Source organism: Aotus nancymaae, unplaced genomic scaffold (assembly GCF_030222135.1).
Source record: "Aotus nancymaae isolate 86718 unplaced genomic scaffold, 86718_ANA_hifiasm-v0.15.2.pri h1tg000031l, whole genome shotgun sequence".
NCBI classification, from domain to species: Eukaryota; Metazoa; Chordata; class Mammalia; order Primates; family Aotidae; genus Aotus; species Aotus nancymaae.
In genome coordinates, this window is record NW_026988444.1 from 5,962,362 (window position 1) to 5,980,703 (window position 18,342).

The 18,342-nt window shown below is 62.3% G+C and overlaps 1 protein-coding gene across 1 annotated transcript in view; it reads left to right on the top strand.

The window, feature by feature from the left end:
- Nucleotides 1-2,737: 2,737 nt before the first annotated feature.
- Nucleotides 2,738-18,342, top strand: part of CROCC2 (ciliary rootlet coiled-coil, rootletin family member 2) — an 87,141-nt gene continuing 71,536 nt past the window's right edge. The window contains 11 exon segments of the mRNA XM_064383457.1: nt 2,738-2,882; nt 4,000-4,149; nt 4,715-4,812; nt 5,223-5,528; nt 5,683-5,759; nt 6,736-6,895; nt 10,861-10,872; nt 12,858-12,993; nt 14,760-14,775; nt 15,194-15,275; nt 15,277-15,435. Of these exon segments, the coding sequence (XP_064239527.1) occupies nt 2,738-2,882; nt 4,000-4,149; nt 4,715-4,812; nt 5,223-5,528; nt 5,683-5,759; nt 6,736-6,895; nt 10,861-10,872; nt 12,858-12,993; nt 14,760-14,775; nt 15,194-15,275; nt 15,277-15,435 (1,341 nt within the window).

The window sequence follows — 18,342 nt, forward strand, 5'->3', positions numbered from 1 at the left end:
CACGACGCTCAGGCCGTGGGAAGGCTCTGCAGACCTCACCTCTCCAGGGACCCCCCCACCTGCCTGGGGCTCCCCTGAAACCCTTGCCTGGCCCAGGGAAAGGCTGGGCAGGAATGACGACCCCAGAGTGACAAGGGCTTGCAGAGAAGAGAGGCCAGGTCCTGGGAGGAGGAGACCCCCGTCCCCACCCGACATGAGCATGGCCAGCACCGCTGCCTGGCTTCACTCACCAGGGTGTTTTCCCTGTGGAGACCACAGGAAGAGACCGCCTGCCCCCCAAATGCTGCATTTCTCACTTAGCCGTCCCTCGCCCTCGTCCCTCGCCCTCTTCCTGCCCCTGCAGCCCCCTGGTGCGTCTAAGCAGCTGCCCGCTCAGGCCCAGCCTCGTCTCAGTCACTCGCCATCCCTTTACCAGTCTTCGGACTGCTCCTCAGCCCACAGCGCCCACCGCACTTGGTGCAAAGAGCCCCTGGGGTGTGAAGCCTTCTCGCTCCCTGACACCTTCTTGAAGGCCTCTCCACCAGGTCACAGGCCAGGAGCGTTCTGCAGCGCTCAGGAGTTACGTCTCTGCCCATCCTCCACCCTCCGCCCACAGGCTGTCCTTCCCACCACTCGGTGGAGGGGCCTCTGCACGCAGCCCCCGCCCCGTGCTGTCCTCCCTCTTCCGGGGCAGAGGGAGGGTGTGGACGCTGTGCGGTGGGAGTGCAGCGGGTGGCGGGCAGGAAGCCTGTTCCTCTGGGAGCCCTGCTCTGTGGCTCCTACACGCAGGGGACCAGGGCCCGGGGGAGGAAGGAGGTGATGGGCAGTTCAGCCCCGGGTGGGTGTAGAGGGCTGGGCCGTGCTCATCTGGGAGCAGTCTGACAAGTGGTGAGTGGGCAGGGCTGGGCGACACGTCTGTGGGTCGTGGGCTCGGGCTACTTGCGACCACCCCGAGGACCTGAGCGGCGTGGGGCTGAGGGCGGGCCCAAGGTCCGTGGGGAGGGGCCTTGACGTGAACTTATTTTCTGAGGCAGGAAGGAGGCTGGAGGCAGGCCCAGCCCAGGATCGGGTGGGCAGGGGCCCTGGGGAGGGGGAAGCTTGCCGGCACAGGGGTGGGTGGAGGGCAGCGTGAGAGGGGGCAGTGGACATGGAGACCACTCACCTGGGTACGCCGGGCTCCAGTCGCAGGCTCAGGCCGGACCATGGGCCCCAGCTCCCCTGGAAACAGCAGCCGGGCGGGGACCCCCAGGTGTCCCCAGGCGCTGGCCCTGGAAACGGCAGCCGGGCGGGGACCTCCAGGTGTCCCCAGGCGCTGGCCGCAGTGGGTTTTTGTTTTGCTTTGCTTGTTGGAGTTTAGTGTTTTACATTTTGGTAAATAAACACACCTTTTACCATCTTGTCCACGCTTAAGTGTGCGGCTCAGCGCCACGAAGAACGTTCACGCCAAGGTGCTGGTGTGCCCATCGTCACTGGGGTCTCCAGAGCTGGTCTCATCTTCCAAACCGAGGCTCGGCCCCGTTCAGCCCCGACTCCCGCCCCTGCCCCAGCCCTGGCCGCTCCACCTCCCGGTTCCCGGGCTCGGACGCTCCCGGACCTCAGGCAAGCGCTCGGCGCCGTGTCCTCACGGATCTTCCAGACTGGCACGTGTGAGAGTTTCCTTCCCTTCAAAGGCTGAGTAACGTCCCACGGTGGGGGTGGACCTCATTTTGTGTGTCAGTCACTGTAGGGTCCAGCCCTACACGGTTCTGTGAGCCGCTCCCGGCTGGTGAGGAGACGAGAAATTGTAGAAATAAAAGACACGAGACACAGAGACGGAGAAAAGAGAGTTGGGCCCCGGGGTCCACTGCCACCAGATCCCGGAGACCAGCAGTGGCCGCGAGTGCCCGGACGCTCCCACTTTTATTGAGCTGCAAATCCGGGGGCAGGGTAGGTAGGGCGTGGCCTTGGTGGTCGGAGACTGGGGGCAGGGTGGATGGGGCGTGGCAGTGACAGGGTCACATACATCACGTGTCATTCAGGTGGGGGCTCAGGAATTTCTGGCGCCCGAAGTGAGGTAAGGAGCACAGTGCGTCAGCTCCTTTTCCATCTTACCGAGAAAGAACTAAAACATTAAGATTTATGTTACAATTGCCGTTTATCTCTTCTAAGAAAAAAGGAACCAGGTGCAGAAGCAGCACATGAGAGTGGACGTGGAACGTGACCACTGAAGCACAGCGTCACATAGAGACGGTTAAGCCCCGGAGGTCTGTGGGCCTCCTGACAGCCGTCAGGCCTGAGGCAAGAGCCTGGAGGAGCGGCGTTTTCTCCTGACCTCCCCAGGAAGATGTCTCGGCCATCTTGGACGTCTCCTCCCCTAGCTGGTAAGCAGCAGGTGCTTTCCACAGCCCGGGCGCCCTCCAGCAGCCCCTAAGTGGGCGTGACAGAGGCTTAGAGCATCTTGCCTCAGTGTCACTCATTTCACAATGTCACCCCAGGTTCACACTTCCGGCCTGAGAGGCGTTAGTAAAAGAATTAAGATCACCTGTGAATAACTAAGTCACATACGAATAGCTAATAATCACTACGGTTGTATTTCTGGTTACTTCCTTCATTATTTCTATGGAGATAGGCTGAGGTCTTTTGCTCCTGCCTCGGTGCTTATGGGGTCTCCCCGTTACGAGTCACCTGTCGGCAGACACCTGGGCTCCTTCTGCCATCGGCGGTGGCACAATTGCTGCTGTGAACACGGGGTCTGAGCATCTCTCGAGTCTCTGCACAGATGTGGGCTGCTGGGTCACATGGGAACTCCAATTTTCTGAGCGTCTGCCACCCCGTTCCCACCGCCGAGCACGAGAGCCCCGGCCTCGCCACGTCCTCCCCAGCACTCCTCCTCCGCTTTCTTCCCGAGAGCCATCCCGGGGCTTGTGAGGTGATGACTCGCTGTGGTTCTGATTTGCATTTCTCTGATGAGGTGACTCTGGGTGGCTTCACATACCTTTTGGCCGTGTGTGTCTCTTCTTTGGAGAAATGTCTGTTCAAGTCCTTTGCTCTTTTGTGGGTTCTTTTGTTTTTGTTTTGTTTTTTGAGACAGAGTCTCGCTCTGTTGCCAGGCTGGAGTGCAGTGGCGCAATCTCAGCTCACTGCAACCTCCGCCTCCTGGGTTCAAGAGATTCTCCTGCCTCAGCCTCTGAGTAGGTGGGATTGCAGGTGCCCGCCACCACGCTCGGCTAATTTTTGTATTTTTAGTAGAGACAGGGTTTGACCATGTTGGCCAGGCTGGTCTTGATCTCTTGACCTTGTGATCTGCCCGCCTCAGCCTCCCAAAGTGCTGGGATTACAGACATGAGCCACCGGGCCCAGCCTTTTGCTCATTTTTAATTGTGCTGTTTGTTTTCTTGTTGTTGGGTTGTAGGAATTCTTTCTCTTTTTTTGCTGGATAGAGTCTCACTTTCATTCAGGCTGGAGTGCAGTGGCGCAATCTCAGCTCACTGTAACCTCCGCCTCCTGGATTCAAGCAATTCTCCGGCCCCAGCCTCCTTCGTAGCTGGAATTACAGGCACACATCACCACGCCTAATTTTTTTGAATTTTTTTAGTAGACACAGGGTTTTGCCGTGTTGGCCAGGCTGGTCTCAGACTCCCGACCTCAGGTGACCCACCTGCCTCAGCCTCCCACAGCGCTGGGGTTACAGGTGTGAGCCACTGCACGTGGCCGGGATTCTTTACACATTCTGAATGCCAATCCCCTGTCAGATATAAGGTGGGTAAATATTTTCTCCCGTTTCGCAGCTTTTCACTTTCCTCATAGCATCCTTTGATACACAGTTTTAAGTTCTGAATCAGTTCAATTTATCTGTTTCTTTCACTGTCTGCGGATTTCATGCCATATCCAAGAAGTCACCGCCAAATCCTGTGCCGCAAAGCTTGTCCCTGCGTTTTCTTCTAAGCGCTTTATGGCTTGGGCTCTTACCTTTGGATCCCCGGGCAGGACGGTAGCCCCAAGCCCCCTCCGGTCCCCAGGCAGGGGCCTTTCCCCCGGCAGGGATCTTTCCCCCGGCGTCTTTCTTCACTGTGCAGAAAGCACCAGAAGGCGGGATCCGAAGCCAGCCCTGCAGCCCCTCCCAGGACCCAGGGCCCCCAGGGCCTGCCCATGGCAGCATCCGCCGGCAACCCCTCCTATGGATAAACACGGGTTGGGAGGGGAGCAAGGTCCCCTCTCCCACCCCACAGAACCTCTCAGGACCTACCCGTCCCCCCTAAAACCCCGTACATGTGTCCAGCTGGCCTCCCCTCTCAGGCGAGTGGAAGAGACCTTGAAAATGATACCACGTGCATCGTCCTCCTGCAGCGGCCACCTGCCTCGCCAGCCTCCACCCCTGCCCAACAGATGGGAGTGGGATGGTGCCATGCGGCTGCTGTGTGCCAGACAGGGTGGCACCTCTGTGCCCTCTGAAGACAGTTCACGTGCAGGGCAACTCCGCAGGAGAGGGTGGGGTGGACAGACGTGGCGCCCTCCACCCCAGCCTCCTGGCCTCCAGGGCTGCCCGTCTGCCGTAATCACCGTGAGATCTCTCCCGCCTTCCATCACTGTCTTGGCTCATTCGGTGACTCTGTGCCCCCCGGGACCCGTGCCTCCTCCTCAGAGCCAAGTCTATACCTGGCAGAGCAGACTGTCCACAAGGACAGCCAGTGACTGCTTGGGAGGAGTGGCTCCCTGGGGCCGCCCTGAGTCACAGTCTCTTTGGGTTCTGTCCAAGGCACATCCCCTGCAGGTGCTAGACAGGAAAAGACGCCTGTGGCCAGCTGTATGGGTGCCCGGCTGTGTGGGTGCCCAGCGGCCAGCGTGTCTGTGCAGGTGCCTCTGAAAGACCCTAGCGGGAAGTCCAACTCCAGGCACAAGGCCAGGAAGACGACGTTCCATTGCCCCTCAGGCAGGCAGCGTCCCTCCCCAGGCCTCAGTCCATCACCTGTGACTATCCCTCCATTCTTTGACAAATGTCTTTAAAAAGTCATAGTTCCTTAGTCCAGATCAAGGGAAACAGTGACCACCTGCTGCCCCTCCCTGCTGTGAGCCCAGCAAGCACACAGCCCCCCGGGAGCGCACGCGGGAGGGGTGTCTGCGGAGAGGCATCTGGGGAGGGGTGTCTGGGGAGAGGCCAGCCCCTCCCAGGTGCCGTAGCTCAGGTAGACAGTTTCACCTGGGCGTCTTCAGGTCTCCAGGGAAAACCGCTTCCAGCCAACAGCGTTCCACACTCCTGTTTCCAGGGAAACCCAGCTCTCAGCGTCCTGGTCGCCACAGCAACGCCTATGGGCTTAGCTGGCCACACTGTCGCACCCATAGGGCGAGGGCAGCTGGGTGCCCAGGCTCGGGACTGCAGAGCCAGGGGCCACACAGGTGTGGGTCCTGGGCAACTAGGAGGTCCTGGCCAGTCAGAGCAGACGTGCCGGAGAGCAGAGCCAGACCTCCTCCGGGGTCCAGCGCTCTGGGCTGCAATGAGCTCGGCCTCCAGTGACCATGGCAGCGGAGACGCCTCCCAACAGCCCCCACTGGGGCTGGACGCCGTGATCCAGGTCAGTGGGGCAGCCGCTTCCCTGCACCCTCCTGAGAGCCTGCCACCAGGAAGGGATGCGGCACAGAGCGGGGGCGGCCAGGCGGCAGCTTGCTGGCTCCAGGGGCACTTTCTGCCCGCTCACATGTTCATCTTGAGTGTGCAGGCCCTCACAGTGCAAAGCAGGCACACCCGCACACACACGCGGGCCTGGGGAGAGCGAGCTCGGGCCGCTGCTGGCTGTGGGTGTCCAGGAGGTTTGCAGGCTGCACGCTGGGGTAGGGAGGGGCAAACAGCCCGGCACTGACATTCTGGGACCTCGTTCACTGCCCTCCCACGGCAAAGCGTGGGGGCCGGGGGACGTCCGTGGGCGGGGCTCCCGTCATGCACATTTGCGGGAGGCCGTGGCTTAGGCCCGGCGACTATTCTGTGGTTCCAGATGTTCTGGTTCCGTCTTCATAGCACCCGGTGCGTGACAACAGTGGCTGGGAACTGTCCGTGTCCCTGTCCCCTCGCCTCCCTCCTTCCCAGAGCCCACCTAGAGCCCAGCCTGTGGCCACACCCCGCAGACCTCACACATCCGTCCTCCCTGCAGTGACGTCACCTGGTCCTGGCCACAGCAGCCAGGCAGCCCTACCTCCAGTTGATCCCAGGGAACCCCTGACGAACTGGCTTAATCAGTGTGGCTTGTTAACCCAGCTCTCAACATCTCAAAACTGCCACGCAGGCTGACGTGGCCCTCCCCAAACAATGCAGGTCAGCTGAAAAGAGAGCGGGAGGGTCGGTCACGGTGCTGTGGGTGACCGAGTAGCAGGGTAGAGGCAGGTGTGCACACACAGGCGGCGGGAGGACGCGAGGGCAGGATGTCTGAATCAGGAGATGCCACAGGCACAGGTGCCGTGGGACGGCTCCACCTCCCCCGCCTGGAGCTCGGCCAGCCCCGCCTGGGTGTCGGCTCCTCCAATTCTGAGAGCGGGGCTGGCGAACGGAGGCTGGAGCGAGGAGGCCGGCACACGGCAGTTACTGGACCCTGCGGCCCTGTGAGGATTCCCATCCCCGCGGATGTCAGGAGAGCCGAGGCTGAAGGGTCGTCGCAGGCTGCTGCAGCTAACGGCTGGTTTCAGGAGGAAACTCAGGCCAGCGCTGACATCAGGCAGTGGCATGATATGAGTGCTCTGCTAATTAGGCTGAGGGACGCTTTGCCTGCCCCCAAATTCCCACCGTCCCCGGGAATCTCATCCGGAAGCCGCAAAGGCCCCAGTGAGGTCAGCTCTGCCCGCCTGGCTGACAGCTGTTATTTCTGCTGTGGTGATTGAGATCTTGATGCCATCACCCCAGCGTGAGCAGGCAGCAGGCGGGCGCCAGATGCCCAGATCAGCTGTCCAGACGGCGGCACAACCATGGGGACCCTCCACCCTCCAGCTACAGCCTGGGAGATGGCAGGGCCTGGGGAAGGCTATGGCTGGAGGATGCAGGAGCCTCCCCCGTGACCAGGGGTGGAGGCTCTGGACGGAGGGTGAGCATGCTCCCAGGCCCCGAGGACCCTCTGTGACATCCCTCTCCCTCCAGCCATGGCTGCTCTCCCCTCCTCTGGAAGCCCCCCAGCAACTTCTGCATAGCGCCCCAGAATGCCCCGCCCCAGAATGCCCCTGCCCCAGAATACCCCCACCCCAGAATGTCCCCTACCCCAGAATACCCCCACCCTAGAACGTCCCCACACCAGAATACCCCCACCCCAGAATGTCCCCCACCCCAGAATGCCCCCCGCCCCAGAATACCCCCATCCCAGAATGTCCCCCACCCCAGAATACCCCCTCCACGGAATGTCCCCCACCCCAGAATGTCCCCCACCCCAGAATACCCCTGACCCAGAATGTCCTCCACCCCAGAATACCCCCGACCCCAGAATGCCCCCGACCCAGAATGTCCTCCACCCCAGAATACTCCCCGCCCCAGAATATCCCCCGCCCCAGAATATCCCCCACCCCAGAATATCCCCCACCCCAGAATACCCCCCACCCCAGAATGCCCCCAACCCAGAATGTCCTCCACCCCAGAATACTCCCCGCCCCAGAATATCCCCCGCCCCAGAATATCCCTCACCCCAGAATATCCCCCACCCCAGAATACCCCCCGCCCCAGAATGCCCCCGACCCAGAATGTCCTCCACCCCAGAATACCCCCCGCCCCAGAATACCCCCACCACAGAATGCCCCCCGCCCCAGAATGCCCCCCACCCCAGAATACCCCCGACCCAGAATGTCCCCCGCCCCAGAATATCCCCCACCCCAGAATATCCCCCACCCCAGAATACCCCCCACCCCAGAATGCCCCCGACCCAGAATGTCCTCCACCCCAGAATACCCCCGCCCCAGAATATCCCCCACCCCAGAATATCCCCCACCCCAGAATACCCCCCACCCCAGAATGCCCCCGACCCAGAATGTCCCCCACCCCAGAATACCCCTGACCCAGAATGTCCTCCACCCCAGAATACCCCCCACCCCAGAATGCCCCCGACCCAGAATGTCCCCCACCCCAGAATACCCCTGACCCAGAATGTCCCCCACCCCAGAATACCCCCCACCCCAGAATGCCCCCGACCCAGAATGTCCCCCACCCCAGAATACCCCTGACCCAGAATGTCCTCCACCCCAGAATACCCCCCACCCCAGAATGCCCCCGACCCAGAATGTCCTCCACCCCAGAATACTCCCCGCCCCAGAATATCCCCCACCCCAGAATATCCCCCACCCCAGAATACCCCCCACCCCAGAATGCCCCCGACCCAGAATGTCCTCCACCCCAGAATACTCCCCGCCCCAGAATATCCCCCACCCCAGAATGCCCCCCGCCCCAGAATGCCCCCGACCCAGAATGTCCTCCACCCCAGAATACCCCCCGCCCCAGAATATCCCCCCACCCCAGAATATCCCCCACCCCAGAATACCCCCCGCCCCAGAATGCCCCCGACCCAGAATGTCCTCCACCCCAGAATACCCCCGCCCCAGAATATCCCCCACTCCAGAATACCCCCCGCCCCAGAATACCCCCACCACAGAATGCCCCCCGCCCCAGAATGCCCCCCACCCCAGAATACCCCCGACCCAGAATGTCCCCCGCCCCAGAATATCCCCCACCCCAGAATATCCCCCACCCCAGAATACCCCCCACCCCAGAATGCCCCCGACCCAGAATGTCCCCCACCCCAGAATACCCCTGACCCAGAATGTCCTCCACCCCAGAATACCCCCCACCCCAGAATGCCCCCGACCCAGAATGTCCTCCACCCCAGAATACCCCCGCCCCAGAATATCCCCCACCCCAGAATATCCCCCACCCCAGAATATCCCCCACCCCAGAATACCCCCCACCCCAGAATGCCCCCGACCCAGAATGTCCCCCACCCCAGAATACCCCTGACCCAGAATGTCCTCCACCCCAGAATACCTCCCACCCCAGAATGCCCCCGACCCAGAATGTCCCCCACCCCAGAATACCCCCCACCCCAGAATGCCCCCGCCCCAGAATATCCCCCGCCCCAGAATATCCCCCACCCCAGAATACCCCCCACCCCAGAATACCCCCCACCCCAGAATGCCCCCGACCCAGAATGTCCTCCACCCCAGAATACCCCCGCCCCAGAATATCCCCCACCCCAGAATACCCCCGCCCCAGAATACCCCCGCCACAGAATGCCCCCCGCCCCAGAATGTCACCCACCCCAGAATACCCCCGACCCAGAATGTCCCCCGCCCCAGAATACCCCTGCCCCAGAATGCCCCCCGCCCCAGAATACCCCCGCCCCAGAATGTCCCCCGCCCCAGAATGCCCCCCGCCCCAGAATACCCCCGCCCCAGAATGTCCCCCGCCCCAGAATACCCCCACCCCAGAATGCCCCCCGCCCCAGAATACCCCCGACCCAGAATACCCCCCACCCCAGAATACCCCCCACCCCAGAATGTCCCCCGCCCCAGAATACCCCCGACCCAGAATGTCCCCACCCCAGCTGGAATTGGATGCAAGGGAGCAGGCTTGGAGACTATCAACCCCCGCCCTGGGGTGAGCAAGTCAGATCTAGGGGGTGCAAAGACCCCTGAAATTACACATGAAGGGGGGAACTATGTGTGATTGCCTCGAGGGTGGGGGTGTGACCATCCTCGGAATCTCCCGCACCCAGCCCGCAGCCGATGGAGAAGGGCGGGCGCACAGAATCCCGGACGAGGAGCCCAGCGCAGGAAGGCCCAGTCACCTCAGAGCTGGGGCCTCCTCCGACTCCAGTTCTCTTGGCTTAGTTTTGATTAACACGATTTTTCTAGGAATTTGTCCATATATCTAAATTTTTGAATTTATTGGCAAAAGTTGCTCACAATATCTTCTTCCTGTCTGCCAGATGTCTGCAGGATCTGCTGTGGGGTAACCAGCTGTCCCTGTTTGCTGGGGCACTTGAGGCAGGGGTTTCCCAGGACTCCAGACAGCCTTGAGTCCGGAACCCAAGTCCTGGGCACAGCGGGAGGACATGGCTGCCGTGCCGTGGCTGCTGTGCTGTGGCTGCCGTGACGTGGCTGCCATGACGTGGCTGCTGTGCTGTGGCTGCTGTGCCGTGGCTGCCGTGACGTGGCTGCCATGCCGTGGCTGCCGTGCCGTGGCTGCCGTGCCGTAGCATCCGCTTCTCGATTCTGACGCTAGCCGCGTACTGGTCCTCCTCACAGGACTTTATCTTGTGTTTCATTACCCTACGCATTCATTCTGCCTTTGCTTTCCGTTTCTCTGGGTTTATTCTTCATCTAACTTCTGGAAATTTGTGCTTGGCTCATTGATTATTCAGCCTTTTTAAAAATTTCTTTTTTCTGGCTGGGTGCAATGGCTCACATCTGTAATCCCAGCACTTTGGGAGGTTGAGGTGGGCGGATTGCCTGAGGTCAGGAGTTTGAGACCAGCTTGGTCAACATGGTGAAACCTTGTCTCTACAGAAAATACAAAAATTAGCCAGGCATGGTGGTGGGTGCCTGTAATCCCAGCTACTTGGGAGGCTGAGGCAAGAGAATCGCTTGAACCCAGGAAGCGGAGGTTGCAGTGAGCTGAGATGGCACTGCTGCACTCCAGCCTGGTGGCCAGGAGGGTCTCAAATTCCTGACCTCAAGCAATGCGCCCGCCTCGACCTTACAAAGTGCTAGAATTACAGATGTGAGCCACCGAGTTGCGCCCCAGAACTTCCGTTTTCCCAAACTGAGACTCTGCCCCCCTCCCCGTCACATGCACTCCCCGTCCCCCGTCGCGCCCCCTCCCCCTCCCCCCAGCGTCCCAGTCTCTGCGTCTTCTGTGGACTTGGCGACTGCGGCAGCCTCGTCCAGGGGGACCAGACGGCATTTGCCCCTCGTGGCTGGTTTATTTCACTGAGCAAAACCCCCTCGAGCCGTTGTAGCAGGCGCCAGCGTTTCCTCCCTTTTACAGGCTGAGTAATATTCTCCTCAGGGAGGACCACACTCTGCTTACCCATTCATCTGTGAATGGGCGTCTGGTGGCTCCCACCTGCCGGCTGTTGTGAAAATGCTGCTGTGAACTCTGGGGTACAAATATTTCTTCGAGCCTCCGCTTTAAATTCCTCCGGGCAGAAGCCCAGACTGGGTGGCTGGATTGTGCGGACGGTCTAGCTTTAGTTTTAAAAGTGAGGACCCGTCGTGCCGCCTTCCTGTCTGATGCACGCACATCCCTCCCAGCAAGGCTTTATCTGTCCGAACTGCTATTACTCACACCACTTGTAACACCAAATGTGGGGTTCTTCCTGACACTGACCAGTTCTCCAGCTCTCTGGACACCAGCTAGCTGTCCTGCAGTTCAACCCAGTTCAGACCCTGCCTATCCCGCGTGGGCACGGACCCACAGCTCAGGGACTCAGTCCCACAGAACCGCCCATTCAATCCAGTTCAGACCCTGCGTATCCCCCGTGGGCACAGACCCACAGCTCAGGGGCTCAGTCCCACAGAACCGCCCATTCAATCCAGTTCAGACCCTGCCTATCCCCCGTGGGCACGGACCCACAGCTCAGGGACTCAGTCCCACAGAACCGCCCATTCAATCCAGTTCAGACCCTGCCTATCCCGCGTGGGCACGGACCCACAGCTCAGGGACTCAGTCCCACAGAACCGCCCATTCAATCCAGTTCAGACCCTGCCTATCCCGCGTGGGCACGGACCCACAGCTCAGGGACTCAGTCCCACAGAACCGCCCATTCAATCCAGTTCAGACCCTGCCTATCCCGCGTGGGCACGGACCCACAGCTCAGGGACTCAATCCCACAGAGCCCCACCTGAGATGCCAATCACAAGTCTTGGCCTTCTGTACTTCTGTGTGACCGGCCAAGAATTAGGGGTTCTTACAGCTCCCTGCTCAACTCGATAATTTGCTGGAACAGCTCACTGAACTCCGGAAGTGACGTTCCCACTTGATTACGGGTTTATTATAAAGGACACAACTCAGGACTAGCCAGAGGGAGAAGTGCCTGGGTCAAGGTGAGGGGGCTGGTGTGGCGCCTCCAGGCCCCTGGGCACCCACTCACCCACGGCTCTGCCTTCAGGTAGGGAGCCCCCAGGGCCCTGGGCACAGCACCCACCACAGCACTGACTTGCAATCAGCAACCCAGCCTGCCCAGCCCTGTGGTTTGGGGTTTTTACAGAACCTTCATTAGGCAAAATTCATTAAGTCATTGGCCATTGGTGATCAGCTCCAGAGACGACTCCTCTCCTCTCCCCGGGCTGAAAGCGCCCACGCTCTCATTGTGCCCCAGTCTTTCTGGTAACCAGCCCCCACTTTGCAGCTATCTAGCGGTCCCGGCCATCCCATGAGCCAATGAAGGACACTCTTATCACTCAGGAGACCCCAAGGGCCCAGGTCTTGAGTCCCAGCCCAGGACAGGAGCGACGGCTGGTGTCCCAGTGGCTAGGCCATGTGCCCGTCACCGAGCCCCACACTGTCACAAGGAAGCCAGAGGCAGACGTTCAGCCCACCTCCAGATCCCCCAGGCCACGCCAGGTCTTGTCGGACACAGCTGGGGTCACTGTGCTAACGGCACGGGCCAACCTCCCGCTCAGGAACCCCCGGCAGCCCCACATCCAAGGATCGGGCCCCACATCCAAGGATCGGGCCCCACAACCGTCCACAGAACTTTGAGGGTCTCACAGTCCAGCTCCAGATTCCTCCCCTGCCCCCCCACCCCATCCCACTGCCCCCCAGGCCCTGCACGGACCCCCGGAGACACACCCCTCAACCTTTGCTTCCACGGCTCCCTCCACATGGACACAGTGCCCAGGCTGTCTAGCTGGTGGGTTCTTTCTTATCCCATCTCCCCCAGGAAGCCTGCGTGGGCGCCAGGGACACTGCGAGAAACAGGAAAGACAGGGTCCCTGCCCTCCTGGCCTTCCTTGTTCTGAGTCATTTTGCCATCAGCGATTCAGCCCTCAGGCAGTTCTGGCTGAGGGCTCAGTCGTGTGCCAAGCGTTGTGCTGGGGGCATAGAAAGGAAGGAGAAGTTGTCTCTCCCCACCCGCAATCTCTGCCTCAGTGCCTGGCTGGGTCCTGCCTGCAGGGGTGGCCTAGATTTATCATCACCCGCAGAGCAAACTGACGCCCACAGAGGCCTGCTCCCCTCCTGACGATGCCCAGGCCCGGAGTGCCCAACAAACAGAGGCTTCCACTGAGAAGTTGCTGAAATACAGCATCTCAGAGGCCAGGTGTTATCCCAGGCACAGAAAAACTCTTTTTCCTAAGGAAGTGAGCCTGGCAGGAGGCCTCGACCCGCGGCCCTCTCTGCGGTGGGCCAGGCTGCGGTAGGACGGCAGGCAGACGTCCGGTGGCTGCACTTGGCCAGAGGCCCTGCCCTCAAATGTGTGCTTCAGGCCGGGCCTGCTCCTGGCAAGGCCAGACCCCACCGCCCGGAGATCTGGGAGGCCCCGCCGGGCTCTGAGGCAGGAGGAAAGGGGCTGCCACCCGGCCCAGCCCAGAAGCTGTCTGCTTCCCTGCCCTTGTCTCAGGCTGGGGAGGAGGCACACAGGGGCGGAGACCAGAGGGGCCAAGTCCAGACACCGCCGCTGGGAAGGCACCTCAGTGATGAGCCTCGTGCACCTGTTGGGACCCAAGGCTGGGTCCCAGGCCTGACACTGCTGCTGAGTGGGCGCCCTTGAGCAAGCCTCCAAGGTGCCAAGCCTCGCCTTCCTCACCCCTGAGGCTGAGGCCTCCAGTGCAGGTCAGGACGGTGGATGTGAAAACGTTTGCAAATGGAGGGCTCAGAGAGCCCTGCGGGCGGATGCTGGCGCCTTCACGCTGTGGACACGCGTCTTTCCACCCAGCACCGTTCCCTGATGCCGTCCAGCCCCCAGCCCCAGACTCCCTTCTGCAAGAGCGTGACCAGCAGCCCCTGCAGCGCTCCTCTCGGCCACACGGGGGCACTGTGGGAGCTTGGGGAAGGCACCCTCCACCCTCGGGCTGGGGGCCTCTCCCCCCACCCCTCACCCGGGGGGGTCCACCTTCATCCCACCCCTCACCCGGGGGGGTCTGCCCTCCACCCTCTGCTGGGAGCCACCTCCCCCCACCCCTCACTCGGGGGGGTCCACCCTCATCCCACCCCTCACTCAGGGGGGTCCACCCTCCACCCTCTGCTGGGAGCCACCTCCCCCCACCCCTTACTGGGTCCTGCTCCCCACACGTGAGAATGGGGCCTGAGGCCGGGCCCTGGTTGTGTTGGGGTCACCCACTGGACAGAGGCCCGCTCTCGTGCAGTGATTTTAAAGGGACATCTCGGTGCCCTTCCTGCTGCCACGGGGCTGGCCTGGCCCCTCGGTGAATCCAGACGTCTCCCCAACTTGGAATCCAGGTGTTGGGGATCCCGGCCCTTCTCGGTCCCGGAAGTTGCTGGGTTACTTTATTGAATCTGCCTTCCTCTCCCTGGGGGAGGGGACATAGGTGGGCACCTCCTCCTGCCCCCGCAACCCGGAGACTCACTCGGGAGGAGCCACTCCAGTTTCTGAGCCTGGCTGCGGGCAAGGTGAACGTGACACATGGCCCTGGCCGAGTGGCCTTCACTTACTGCCTCTCCAGGGCCCTCTAGTCCCCATGGCCACACGAAGACCCCTGTGGGTCACAGGCCAGAGATGCTGGGCTTTTGAGAAGGTCCCACGGAGACCTACCCTGAGGAGCCACGCAGGCGGTCAGAGGGGACATCCCTGTCTCAACCACTGCAGTCCCTGGTCTGGGTTTAGCTGAAATTGAACAGCTGTGCCTCTGCCCACAGGGCGCCCCATTAGGGGAAGACCTGCTCATCTGGGTCCAGGGAAGGAGGGAGCTGTGCCCACCCGTCCCGCCACCCTCGGCGCCAGCCAGCTGCTGCTCCCTGACCCCAGGCCCCAGTGCAGCCCCGACTCCCAGGCCGAGAGCCCCCTGCAATCCATTCCTGACATCAGCCGAGCCCGGCCAGGTTCTAGGGGACCGAGGTCACAGTGAGGCTGATCCAGGCTGACGAAGGAGCCTGCTGGTGGCTGGGCGGGGGTCTCAGTGGACACGATCCCCCTCCCTGCCCCCGTCCTGCCCCCGTCCTGCCCCCAGCTCAGGCCGCTGTCCAAGCAGGATGGCATGACAGGGTGGTGGGTTGCTGAGGGCTGGTGGAGCCAGTGCCCCCGGGTCTGGGCTTCAGCAGGCCCCTGACCGTCCCTGCTTCAGGCAGCTTTGACGAGGGTGTGGGAGATGTCCCTCCAGGGCTTCTGACCCCTGACAATCTGGCAGGAGCACTCCAAGGTCACGCTCCAGGTGTAGGGATGGGAATCAGGGCAGGAGTGTGGCCTGCAGATAAAGCCAAGACTCGGGCTGTCGGGTGCAGGCCTGGAGGCGCTGTGCCCTCCCTGCAGGCAGAAGCCTTTTGCCCGCAGGACCGGCGAGCAGGTGTGCAGTGGCTCCACCCCACCACAGTGGAGAGCTGGCGTCGTGCCCCTGGCCTCAGTTTCCCCATCTGCAGCATGGAGTAGGATAAGGCGACCTCCCAGCCCACCATTCCGGGATCTTGGCCAAGATCCAGAATGGGGGAGGGGTGTAAGAGGAGAGGCCCTGGCCGCAGCCCCGAACCCCCCGCCCGCCCCGTTCCCAGGCAGGTGCCAACATGCAGGTGGGCCGGGGCCACAGGAGGGTCCTGATTCCAACGGGGGTGGGAGGTCATTTGCCTCCAGGCAAGATTCCAGCAGCTTTCATTTCCCAGGGGCTGGTGGCTGGTGCGGGCAGGTGGGCCTTCCACTGCACCCTCAGAGCCGCAGCCCCCGGCCCTGGGACCAGGAGGGCCTGGATTGCCACTACTCCCATTTCACAGATGGGGACACGAGGTGGGGATGACACACCCAGGGTCACAGTGTACCGGTGGCAGAGCAAGGACCCCAGTCCAGCTCTCTTAGAGGGGAGGCCTGCTCTGACCCTGGGGAGGCAGAGGTAGGGGGAGCCCACATTTCCCCAGGGTTTGGGCTGTCCCCCTCCACACAGCCAAACGGGTGTGTGGAGCCCCTCCCCTCCCCTCCCCTCCCCTCCCCTCCCCGCCTCTCCCCTCCCCTCCCCGCCCCTCCCCTCCCCTCCCCCCTTCTCTCCTCCAGGTGTTTCCGTGGGGGCAGCGCAGCCCTCACACTCCCAAGTCGCGCCCCCCCCCGCGCCCCGCTCCGTCCTCCCCCCGCGCCCCCCGCGCCCCCCTCCGGCTCCATCTAGGCCCCGGCCCTTTGCAGGCACCCGGCCACAGATGGAACCCATTACGCCCAGGGCCTCTCGGGACGCCCCGCTAATAAGTGACCCTCTGTAAGTGTTAGCAATGAGTCAAGTTTACGCCGCGCCGCTGCCTTCCCGTTAGCGGGTGGCGCCGCCGATGCCCGGGGGAGCGCGGGGCGGGAGCTGCCGAGCAGGCGGAGGAGGCGGGGCAGAGCCCTTCCCGGCCCGGGGGGTTGAGCGGGGCCTGCCTGTCTCTGCTCCGGGAGGAGCCGGGGGTGCCTCTTGCCACCCTGCTGGGCCTCCGTTTTCCCGCGAACAAAGTACGGGGTTTAGGGCAGAATGGCCGAGCCCCTTCCAGCCCCTCCTCCTGGTTGGTGGTCTTGGCACCTGGGTCCCAGCTGGGCCCAGGAGGAGGAGCAGGGACGTCCCTCCCCCAACACTGGGCAGCTGCTCCCAAGGGGGCCCATTCCCCTCCCCTAGAAGAGGCAATGGGGGAACATGCAGTGAAGGTACCCCGCAAGACCTCCCAGGGGACTGAGACGCAGACCCTGGTACACGGTTGTCAGGAGGACGGCCGGCCCGGCCCGGACCTGGGCTCACACTTGCCAGGTTTGCTGAGGGGCTGTGAACAGGGCCTCTCGGCGCCATGCTGAGCCTGGGTCTGCAGTGACTCTCCAACCCCGGAGCGGGGGGTCAAGATCTTTGAGGCACAGATGGAGGAGGAGGCCTGTGTCCAGGGAGGGTCCGGAACAGCCTGGCAGCGGGCGCCTGGTGCCGGAGGCCGGGAGGGTCTCAGGGAGGGCCAAGAGGAGTCAAGAGGCGGCCAGGTGGTTGCCCACCAGGACCAGGGCAGGAGGAAGACCCAGGAGGCACAGGGTGGCAGAGCTGCCCTTCGGAGCCCAGGGAGAGGGGTCCTCCGTGCCCAGCTCCCATGCCAGCACGGAGGACTCGGGCAGACTCTGGGTGCCATGCTGCAGAGCGCTGGAGAGTGGACATCCCCTCCCAGCAACCCCTGCCAAGCATCCGGTCGCCCTCTTCTAGTTAATTCGCTGCCTGAAATGCAGATATCCTTAAGGCGGCAGGCCAGGGCGCCGCTGTCCCCTCGGGATGCCGTCCGGGCCTCTGCTGGCTTGGCACTGGTGGCTTCCGTGTTCACAGGGCCTGCACGTCCTGCACACAGTCGGTCTTCTGTTCCACCTGGCAGGGAGCCCCTGCCCCAGGGCCCAGGCCCTCCCCCGGCTATTCCCCTGTCCGGCAAAATGCCGTTAGAGCCCAAGCCCCAGAAAACCAGGCTGGGGTGCCCAGCACACCCAGGCATTCCTGGGGCAGAAGGACAGCCACTCGGCAAATGCCTCCCAAGGGTGAGTCCAGGTCCCAGGCCTTCCTGCCCACTTCTGGGCCTATTGGAGCCTCTTCCCTGGCAGCTTTCAAGACCCACCTGGGAAGGAAGGCTGTTTCACTGCCCTCACTGCCCCTGCCCACGCAGCTCTCTGAGGGTAGCCTGAGGGTAGGAGCCCTAGACTCTGCCCAGAATTCACGGGCGTGGGAGGAGAGGACTCCGAGGGCCCTGCTCATCCTCGGAGCCCCAAGCACGCAGCCCCGGGCCTGCCCACCCTCCAGACGGACCGGGCCTGTGGAGGGGCAGTGGGCAGCTGAGCGGAGAAGGATGTGTTCAGCCTCTGCCCACTGACCCGTCCTCAGCCCCTCCTCCACGCCGGAGTCTGTGACTGCTGGTGGGGTCTAGGTCTCTCCTCTGGCCTCACAGTGCAAACAAGCTGTGAGATCACCTGCCCCATCTGGGCGAGGATGCTGGGTTTCTTGTGAAGCAGAGGCAAAGGCATCCCCCAGGGGACCAGCGACCACTTAGCCACCACTCAGCCCAGCCCCCACCAAGATGGGGCAGAGCCCCAAGTGCAGAACCTGCTGACCTCGGCTGGGTGTGGTCCTCTCCAGAAACTGGGGACAGGCACAGCCCCTCTCCACAGGCTGAGAACCAAGGCATGCGCCTGAGCGACCTGCCCAGCCTCACCCTGTCCTCTCCATGGCACTTTGCTACCTTGGGGCGAGCCTGTGGTGGCCCCACTCACTCAGTGGGATTGTAAGAGGGTG